This window comes from Argentina anserina, chromosome 4, assembly GCF_933775445.1.
Source record: "Argentina anserina chromosome 4, drPotAnse1.1, whole genome shotgun sequence".
In the NCBI taxonomy this organism is placed as follows: domain Eukaryota; kingdom Viridiplantae; phylum Streptophyta; class Magnoliopsida; order Rosales; family Rosaceae; genus Argentina; species Argentina anserina.
Genome location: NC_065875.1, coordinates 12324024 through 12335104, shown reverse-complemented (window position 1 = coordinate 12335104; position 11081 = coordinate 12324024). Strand labels below are relative to the sequence as shown.

The 11081-nt window shown below is 39.5% G+C and overlaps 1 protein-coding gene across 2 annotated transcripts; it reads right to left on the bottom strand.

Moving 5' to 3' along the window:
- Window positions 1–2075: 2075 nt before the first annotated feature.
- On the bottom strand, window positions 2076–5909 carry LOC126790641 (receptor-like kinase TMK4). 2 transcript variants are annotated; one of them, XR_007671758.1, is made up of 3 exons: window positions 3637–5909; window positions 2788–3388; window positions 2076–2424 (listed from the first exon to the last, which is right to left on the bottom strand). XR_007671758.1 is itself a non-coding variant. In XM_050516964.1 (2 exons), exons 1-2 carry the CDS (start codon window positions 5870–5872, stop codon window positions 2877–2879), a joined length of 2748 nt encoding a protein of 915 aa, XP_050372921.1. In that variant the 5' UTR covers window positions 5873–5909; the 3' UTR covers window positions 2527–2876. The 2 variants fall into 2 exon arrangements, 1 of the variants encoding a protein (XP_050372921.1); XM_050516964.1 differs by lacking the exon at window positions 2076–2424 and having other exon boundaries at window positions 2527–3388.
- Between the last annotated feature and the right edge of the window lie 5172 nt (window positions 5910–11081).

Below are 11081 nucleotides of genomic sequence, written 5' to 3'. Positions count from 1 at the left end.
GAGTAGCATCACTTTTGATCTGGTTTTAGTTGTATTTGGTTGTGTTTAGTGCTTCTTTTTTAATGTTAATGTAATGAAAACTCTTCATTGTTTAGATTGAAGTCATAACATCCGGCGAGATCTCCTCCAATCCTCCCGGCAAGATCTTGTTTAGTATAATCTTGTTTGTTCATAGACATCATCATTATCAAAAAGTCATAACTATAGATTGTGAATACGGCCACCATGTATTGTCATAACCAGTCACTAGTCCAACTATAGTTTAGCGTATGCTGTACTCTCCACATTTTCTTCCTCAAATTTCTCAGATCTAGAGAAAAAGTTAGATCCTATGTCACATTGAATCACAAGCGCTTAAGCTACCGGTCGTCGCGGTCGAAGATTAACGATCTAAACTGGCTTTTAGAACACTTTATAAGATTGGTTGTTTTTAAAGCTCGATTTACGATTGCATCTCAAGCTTAACTTGCAAGTACTTTAGTTTCAACATGAAACGAAAATGTAGAGATGAAACGACTAGATGATGCCTATGAAAAACCAAGTGAAGGTTGTGACTTGTAGATTGCCTTTTTGGCGCTAGGGTTGTAAGTAGGCTCGAGCCGCTCGTGTTCAGCTTGTTTTTAACTCGTTCAGTTAGAGTTCGTAAAGTTAAATGAGCCGAATTTGAGCTCAATATTTAGCCTCATCTTGAAAATGTACCGAGTTTGAACAACATGTATTCGGCTCGTTCGACTCGTTTAGCTCGCGAGCTAGCTCGGACTTGTTAAAAGTTCGGCTCGTTTATTAATTAAGCTTGACTTATTAACTTTTATAGTATATATAAAGTATAATTTTTATATGAAAAATAATATTAAAAATATAATATTAGTTCGAAAGAGTTAAAATGTTTTTTTCTAAAATAATTAGTTAAAGACTTTAAGTTTTATAACGAGTTTGATTTGTTATTTTTAGTTTATTACAAATAAAAGAGATTTTGTGTGATGCAATGACATTAAATTTTGAATTTTCTTTTTAATTTATAAACCTTAAATTTTTATTTTCGTATGATTAAAAAAACCAACTCGATTCAAGTTCGATCTCATCTTATAAAATGAGCCGGCCCTAGTCCAGCTCGAGCTTTTTCAAACCGAGCCGAGCTTGAACATGAAGCACAAAAATCAAATTTTAGCCCGGCTCGAACTCGATCGAATGAAAACGAGATAAACATGAACAACCTAGTATTCGGCTCGACTCGGCTCATTTACACCCCAATTTGGCGCACGTCATTTGTATTCTTTGTTGATCAGCATACTAAAACTTGTCCAAAGGGTTTGCTGAAGGAAAACCATGGGAACTTGCAACCAAAATCTCTGTAACGTTCAGAAGGCCAAGACTAAATTCGTTGTAAAGAGTTGAAGAACAAACATCAAATATGGGCATATAAGCACATGCAGCCTGATATGTAACAGGTTGGTGTTCTTTTCTGTGCACATGTGAAGCCAAAAAAATATGGCAGGATTATCAGAAAGAATAAATTTGCACCTTGTTTGGGATATATGTGGCCTCGTCACCCTCGTCATATATTCATATATCCCCTCTTGTTTTTTATAAGTTAAGAGCATCCGACTCAAGACTAATCGGCAATGGACGAGAAGACTCAAATTTCTTGATATACGATACATTTCCGATGTTGGACTACATTGCTTGGGGATGTTCGATCATTGAAGCACATACTTGATAATCTACGGCCACTATATTTCGGATTTGGCAATTAAAGAAGAGGTATAGATGGCTAAAAGATGTTCTCATCGAAGTATCAGGATCACATTGTTGGAGCTCAACTCAACTCACAATGAGTTAAAATTTGTTAAATCAATGTCAGTGTCATTCTTTCGTTTCTTCAGATAGCTTATAGATGTTATATAGCATTCGACTCAAAATTAACTCGAAATAAAATAAGAACGTAGTCGTGTCGCAATTCTCCTACATGCTACCAATCTGGCAATGGCTTTCAACCACCAAATCCTTGTCACCATCATTCCAAATATACAGATTGATCTCTGTATCAACCTGACTTAAAAGCAATTGCTCATACGTCTCCAAATTGCTAACCATCAATTTCACATGAAATACAAAACAGAAAAACAAAAGAAATGAAATAAGGGAAGGTCCTACAACATGTGCAGCACTAACAAAAGTCACATCTTCACAAACAGAAGGTTCACCTTTCAACCAAACCTAACATGCACCCTTATAATTCCATGTGCAGTTCTTTCTAAATTATAACTATACAAATCATGCACAACAAGTAATCTCTACGCTGTCCCTCTTCCAGCTTATACCCAATGATCAACCTACCCCCTTTGGTTTTCTTTTTTTCTTTCATCATAAGATCTTGCTGGTAGTACTGGGATCCTAAGCTGCCATGCTGTCGTTTAACACAGCCTGGGGGGGATCATATAAACAGATACTTAATTTAGAACAGATGAATAGTCAAGAGAACAAAACAAGTGGAACTTAAGAGGGACATGGTAGGTTAAAAAGAACTTGAAGCAAAAATCAAATAATGGATTTGAATAAGTATGGTAAAAGAATATCATACAACACTCCTTAATGTGTTTCATTGTTTTTCTGCCTGATGATTGTGATCACAACAATCTGTTAGCTAAAGAATCGACAACAGAGTTTTTACAGGTTAACGCATGGTTCAACTTGGTAAAGATTGAGAAATCGGCAAGCAAATACGACAAGTACAAGAAATCTATGATGCGGATGATCCCTAGGATGAAAAACTGCTTGATGCATTACCTGCTCTCTTTTTCTCGTAGTCCCCACCTTTTGGAGTCTCTTTGTCTCTGTCTTCAGAGTGTTTATCGATTCAATCTTCATTCTCTCTATCATCGGCAGTCCGTTGAAGCGAATGAGTCTGCAAACCCGGAAGGTTTTGAAGGGATGCTTGATTGGGAGTAGGACAAATCATCAAACATCCTTGAAGTACCTTCATCAGCTTGCCATCTTTGCACAGCTTGAGAAAGGTTCATGTGCATGTTAATGCCACTGTTTTCATCTTCTTCTTCATGGGTGGTAGGTTTCCAGTGCTCAACAAGAGGACCCAAGATGTTGACTGCATGGCCCATGTCTGGTCTCTGATATGGCTCACGAGCTGTGCAGTGACCCGCAAGCTCCGCAACTTTGTATATGCTCTCCATTGTCTCCTCATCAGGGTCAAGAGTTTGGTCGAGGGACTTGGGGATGTTTTCTTTGTTGACAAGGACTCTGCGGAACCATGAGACCAAATGAGACCTTTCATCTGGCATGGTATCATCTAGAGCTTTTCGACCAGTCATCAACTCCATCAACACCACTCCAAATGCATAAACATCCACCTTTGTTGTCACTCTGCCGGTAGCTGATAACAGAGACAGAGATTCATCAATGCCAATTCTGGCATAACACAACTATTTCAAATGTGACAACAAATTGACAATAATAGCTGACAACAATCAGTTGGGTTGGGAACCAGTTCAAAATTTAACGTCCAAGTATGAAATATAAACATGACTGACAGAAAAATTGATAAGCTTAAAAAAATACCCTAAAGGCCATGATTCATTCTATTAAAACATGGAAAGATATAAATCAAATTATTTTTCTTACCTGCATATTCTGGTGCAAGATACCCAAATGTCCCTGCCAATCGTGTCTCAACTGAATACTTTCCATCAGGGGCATTTTTAACTAAACCAAAGTCCGCAACCTTCGCCCTCATGTCATCCCCGAGAAGTATATTTGAGGGTTTCAAGTCTCTGTGAATGAAACTTTGTTGAGCTAAGCTGTGTAGATATTCTACTCCTCTTGCTACATCCAAAGCAACTGTCACTCTCTGCTTCCAAGTAAGAGGAGTTACTCCAGTCTCGCGCCAATCAAACAAATGTTGTGTCAATGTTCCTTGTGGCATGTACTCGTACACCAGAAGTCTCTCATTGCCATTAATGCAGTATCCTAACAGAGCAACCAAATGCCTGTGCCTGACCTTAGTGAGGACTGCAATTTCCGCCTGAAACTCGTTCAATCCCTTAGTACCTACTGCCACTGATTCCATCCTCTTAACAGCAATTTTAGTCCCATCATGTAATTCACCTTTGTAGACTACTCCAAATCCTCCTCTACCCAAAATATTATCCTCACTAAAATTGTCTGTCACTTGTCTAAGAACTTGGATCGAGATAGCGACATTTCCACCCTCAAAAACATGGAGGTCACCACTGCTCTGGCTCTGCAACTCACTTGCAACTCCATGGTACCCATTTGCACAACTGGTCGCATCACTCTTAGCAATTTCAATACCATTCAGCGTATTATCCACTCTTCCAAACTTCCTATGCTTCTTACCCAAATAACATTTGATGAACACGAACAACAACACTCCAATGAAAACAACAACAGCAATGACTATACCAGCAATCATACCAGGCGACACCGAGTTACCATTTGCCGATGGAGAAGGACTCCCATTTGGTGCAGTCGAGTTGTTGCCAGACGGTGAGGTCCCTCCACCATCCAGGCTCGGTAAAGTCCCAATCAACTTATTACCACTAGTAACCACATTCACCCCGGTCGCAAATTTCGGGATGTCACCATATAAATTGTTATTGGAGGCATCCAGAGTCTTCAGCGCAGCTAATGTGGTCAGGCTAGCCGGTATGGTCCCCGTCAAGTTGTTGTTCTTCAACAACAGTCTCTGCAGCGATGTGAGGTTGGCAAACGTAGGTGAAATAGTCCCATTGAAATGCTGGTTCTCGAAATTCACCGTAATCACCTTCCCAGAAGAATCACAAGTAATGTAGCTCCAGCTATCGCACGCATCGTTCCCTGTCCAAGCCTCCGCCAGTGACTCGGGATACCCCAGAGCCCCGGCAACCTGCAGCAGCGTAGTCACCTGCGGATCACACGGCCCGGCAGTGGTCTTGCAGAAGCTATTCCCATCGAAGCTCGCCGTCACCTTGGACCCAAACTCGGGCAAAGGACCCTGCAGCTTATTGTTGTCCAAAGTAACATTCTGCAAAGAAGCCAGCCCCAACAGCGTCGCGGGGACCGTCCCAGTGAACACATTGTCCCTCAGGCGAAGCTCGCCGAGAGCACTACACTGCGAGAGGTCCGGGATCTCGCCGCTGAACTGATTCTTGTTCAGCCAGGCCTGAGTCAAGGAAGTCATATTCGAAAGGACGCCGACTCCACCGGACATACCGAGCTGCTGGTTGTTAATCCAGAGATACTGAATCCCAGATCCGGCGAACGACCCGGGGAGGGGCCCGGTGAGGTTGTTGTAGGAGAGTCTGAGGTTCTGTAGGTTGGCGAAGGAGGCGAAAATGTCGGGGATGGTGCCGTAGAGGTTGGTGTTGCCGGCTTGGAGGGTGACGATGCTGGTGGACTGGGTGAGCTCGGAGGGGAAGAGCCAGGGGGCGAGGTTGTTGTTGGATCCCATGCTGAGGGTCTGGAGGCTGGTGAGGCCTTGGAAGCAGGAGGCGGGGATGGAGGAGAAGTTGTTGGTGTCGAGGAAGACTTCGCGGAGGTTGGAGAGGTTGGCGAGGGTGGGGAAGGGGCCGGAGAGGGAGTTGGACTGGAGGGCGAGGGTGGTGAGTTCGGAGAGGGAGTTGAGATTGGAGGGGAGGGGGCCGGAGAGGGACTGGGAGGGGAGGTTGATGGAGGTGACGCGTTTGGAAGTGTCGGAGTCGCATTTGACGCCGTCCCAGGAGCAGTAGGAGGTGGAGGAGGACCAGCCGCTGGGTTTGAGATTCTCGAGGAGCTTGGACATGACGACGGCGTCGTCAGCGGCGGTGAGGTGGAGGAGGAGAAGGAGGAGGAGAGGGAGTAGGGTTTGAAGAAGACCCATTGCTGGGTTTGAGAGAGAGAGGGAGGTGGTTCTTGTGTGAGTGAATTTGGGGGTTTGGAGAATAAAAGGGGGGAGCTAGGGTGGATGTGTTTGGGAGATGGGGTATTGCTACGGTGACAGCATAGTTATGGAGCCTTTGCTCACCGCTTACATAATTCTATCTGTGAGAGATTTTTTAGTATCAGGATGCACAAGGAAATGAATTGATGCTTATGCAAATTGTTAGCTGAATATGCCTTTAGTTGTTAGGATATTGAATCGAGGCCAACTTCCTCTTGGTGAACTTATTATGGGACAAGAATTATGAATTTTCATTGATAAATTCATGTAGTCTTACAGAAAAGTGGCAACCAAATAATTTGGTCTCAATAAGAATTCATTTTTACAAACCACCTCAAAACGTGGCGAGTTTTGAGTCCCAACTGTTAGTAGCTTATAATTAGTAGCTTGTACAGCTCAGTCTAAAGCTACATAGCACGGAAGCTTGGTTGGACGACCGATTCCCGCTTCGGAAGCGGGAGCGGAAGCGCTCGGAAGCGCGGGGAAGTGCGACGGAAGCGCGATTCCGAAAAAGGTGGATTTGGAAGCGCGGTGGAAGCGTTGGCTTCCAAATTGGAAGCGTGACGGAAGCGTTGACTTCTAAATTGGAAGCGCGACGGAAGCGTTGGCTTCCAAATTGGAAGCGCGGCAGAAGCGTTGACTTCTAAATTGGAAGCGTGATTCTTTCTCTACCTATATTTTATCAATCAATGTCTTGAGACTCTTCTTGTCGTCTCATCTTCTTATTTATTTCGTTAAGCGGTTAAAGATGATCAGCATCAATCAATCTAATATGTGTCAGAAATAAGGGGGAGATATATCAGGAAAATCTAGATGAGAGAGAGATATAGAGAGAAGACAGAGAGTTGTGGAGAGATATGAAAAAAAATCCATATGAGAGACAGAGACAGAGAGAAGACGAACTTTTTTTTATCAATTTCATCTAGTGATGTCTTTTTGACTTGCACGTGCCCAACACCTTCACACTACATTGTTTTGTTTGAATTTTGAAATGAAGCTTTAATAATACTATAATTAAAGATAATCATGGGTTAGAAAATAAGTCATTAATAGTTATCCAGTTATTTTAATACTAGATAAAATAATTAAAAACTAAAATATAAAAAAAATATAAATATAATATATATATATTATTTTAACGCTTCCAAAACGCACCCGCTTCCTTAATTTTTGGAAAAAAAACGCTTCCGCGTTTCCAAACGCTTCGCTTCCACGTACCCGCACCCGATTCCATGCAGCATAGGTCTAAAGTCTAAACAATGTAAGCCTGAGTTCATTTTTTTAATATATAAATAGAAAATCGACAGGTTGTGTGTCAACATATCTCAAAATATTTACCCTCACGAGAGGTTGGAAAAATATGGTACAAAATGAATGACATATATCCAGATTTTAAATGAATGGCACACGTACAGCACATACCTTGATACCTATAATCCAATGAGTAGAAATTACTCTTTTTTGAGGCACAAAGTTATTTTTCCATCTCCATAATAATGAGAAAATTCAAGCTTATATGAGTTATATCTTATGAAGCACGGACACGGCTTCTTCTAGGGTCCGTATTGCGTGTCCGACACGGACACGGTCAAACACGCGAACTCACTTTGGACACAGTCCGGACACGTGGACACGCACCATCACATGATAAAAGTGAAAGTGTTTATGGTGAGAATCAAACTTTGGTCATCCAAGACACCCAACAACTCCTCAACTATTCCAACATATTCAGTTTTTGTTATATTTATACACACTTTAATATATATATAAGGAGATAAACTCGTGATAAAAATAAGAATGCTTGTAGTGGGATTCGAACTTTGGTTATTCAATGTACCTATCAAGTCTTTATTTATTCCAACAAGTTATGTTTTCATCATTATAATGCACACTTTAACATATATATACATCTAAATACTTTCAAATTTATAAATTAATTTTTTAAATAAATAAATATATTAAAAATAATTTTAATTAATGTGTCCAACCACATGTCCGTGTCAAAAAAAATTATATAACGTGTCTATCTATCAAATCAAATCATGTGTGCGTTCGTCCTACTTAGGTTATATCCTATAATAAAGGTTCAAACACAATTCACTAATTCACTTCACTCTCAGTGACCCACAGAGCCGCAAGGATGGGATAGTCTGGATTTGAATTGGCGGCGGGACCCCAGTATGTTACAACAACTGGTGCTTAGCTGACTAAACGCGTAAACTTGGACCAAAAAAAGAAGAAGACTAAACGCGTAAACCGGACACCGAGACCCCCTTGTTTGTTTTGTCTGGCGCCTCCTTTCCCCCCTTCTATTTTCTCTTCTTTCTCTTCTTTTGCTTTTCTATATTGTTCTTTCTTTTTAATTTATGTATTACAAATTATTTGTGAAAACAAATTAAGCATTAAATTTGTTACAGATGGCCATTTGATCTGCGGTCTCTATACAGGGCTCAGTTATGTTTGTTCGTGCAGTATATTGGTTGTTTATTTGATGAAAATGATATATCTCATACATTTGAGTGGTTTATGAAAAGACTGAAAGAGTCACTAAGTAAACTCCGCATTAGAAACTACACTTCCTGAGAGAATAAAAAAATCTTTATTTGGATTCCTAAAGTCTTATATTTTGTGTCTAAATAATAAATATTAATGACTTGTGATACACACATAATTACTTAACCCCAAAAATCAAGCTTATAGCTAATGCATTATTTAGTTAGTCCACATGATCTACAAGACTACAACAACAATGACAATGAATAAAGCTTAAGATCATAGTAGCCCTAACATTAATGCTTATATATACTATTAATTAATTTTAGCTCTTAAAATTGGAAAAAAAATCAATATTTTAAGCTTGATAGCTACTTATAGTATTATTAAAAATAAAATAAAAGGCCAATATAACAAACAAAAAAAACCCTAGGCATTGTCGCTGGTCGCGTGAAGGTTGCCTTGTGCCGCCATGTATCGTAACACAGGCCCGACCCCGGGGCTAGGCCCAATAGGCGGCTGCCTAGAGCCCCCAACCCAGGAGGCCCCGAAGAAAACCAGGCCTGTCTAAAATAATAATATTATTTATATTTATATATAGGTGAAATAGAGAAAAAAAATCTAGGTTTTATAAACGCAAAGAGAGTTGTGTTCTTGTTGATGCAAATAAGTAAAATGTTAGATTTAGTTTCCAACGAATTTAAGAAATAGAGAGAACAATGTCAATTCTAATTCAACTTGTGGGTAAGTGATCATGTCTGCAAATTTCAAATTTTTTTGAGTCAAATATGTTTATGGTTTTTCTTAATTTGTGATATGTATGTTGTTGATTGATCAATGATTTGCCGATTGTGTCTTTGTGTGATAGTATGAAGCATCCTTATTCCTTAGTTGTCATATTTTCTTATCAAGTTCATCATCAATTCAGCAATTACTTTGAGCAAAATTTTATTTTTCTCCCACCACCATCATCATGGTTACAGAAGTATTGGATATAGTAACTATAACTTCAATTAACTATTATGTTTTGCAGCTTATTTTGATCATTAGAAGAAGAAGAAAAATTGTAGCTACATTTTTTTGTAAGGAGACCCCATTTTTTCATTTTACCTATAGCCCCCAAATTCTCAGGAGGCCGACCTGTCGTAACACCATGCTACAAGGAAACGTCATCGTTTTGAATTGCAGGGGGGTCTGCAATACTAAAACTCAACTGGCTCTCCTCACCCTTATTCAAGCCAGAAAGCCAAGTCTTATTTTTCTGGCAGAAACCATAGCCACCAAGGAGGTTATTCAATCTGTTTGTAATCACATTGGCTTCAAAGACTTCATTGTCGTGCCGACAGACAAATATTCTCAGGGACTCACTTTATTATGGAATGGTGACACCCATGTTCACCCTCTTCGCTCTCAACACATCACATTGAGTCATTGATGTGGAGATTGGTATCCCATATTTGGAGATTTACAGTGATCTATGGCTTTGCTAATAGAAGGGACGACAGATTTAGAACGTGGTATCTAATTCGAGCCCTGACGGAGGAAGATTGAACGCTACCATGGCTTATGGCTGGAGACTTCAATGAAATCTTGTCGAATGCTGACAAATCTGGGGGACCTCGGTGCGTCGAGACCAATGCAAGGTTCATTCCGTGATGACTGAGGCAGGACTCGTTGTGACATCTCGCTTCTGGTATCGAAGCTTAGGTTTTGTATTTGAGTTACTTTTCCTATTTCTTCTTACATTCTACTTTACGTGGGTTAAAATTTTGTTTTATATATACATGCATATTTATTTTATTATTATTATTATTTAAAATTTCTGGTCTTATCTTTTGTTAAGAGATAAGAATTGTTTTGTTTTATTTTTTTGGTTATGGGGAAGAGACGGTGGAGGGAGAGAAAGGGAGAAGGAGATTGAGGTGATAAAAAAAAGTGAATAGAAGAGAGGGGGAGAGGAGCACGTACAGAAGGAAAGAAAAAGGAGGAGGGGGAGAAAAGAAAAGAAAAGAAAGGAAAGAGAAATGAGGAGGAAAGAGAGAGAGAGAGAGAATTGTAGAATTTGGGTTTGTTGTCCAAAGCCATAGCTAAGTTATTAGGGGTGGCACTTAAGATCGAAAAACCTAAAATCGAACAGAAAAAACCGAACTTAAATCGAAAAAAAACCGAACCGAACACAAACTGAACCAAACACAAGAAAACCGAACCAAACCGAATTAATCGGTTTGGTTTCCGGTTTGGGCACATAAGAAACCGAACCGAACCGAAAAACTGAACTATTCATAAAATAATGTCGTTTTACGTTTATTTTACCGAATATTTGATTTGACTAATCTGATTTTAGGTTTATATTATATATAATTATATGTTTCTCTTTTGTAGTGTTATATATGTATATATAATCATCTATGTCTATATGTATGCCCACATATGTTTAATTTAGCTGTATATTTCAAATAAGTTTGCTAAAACAAACATATATATATATATATATACATATATATATACAAGCGGATGTGTAATTACTAAATCCGCCTCAATATGAAGCAACTATATGAAGGAAACTTCTCGGGATCGATCGACACCAGTCGATATGATTGATATATATATATATAGTGACCTTGTAAAATTTCATCCAATTTGGACCTTGTTTAAC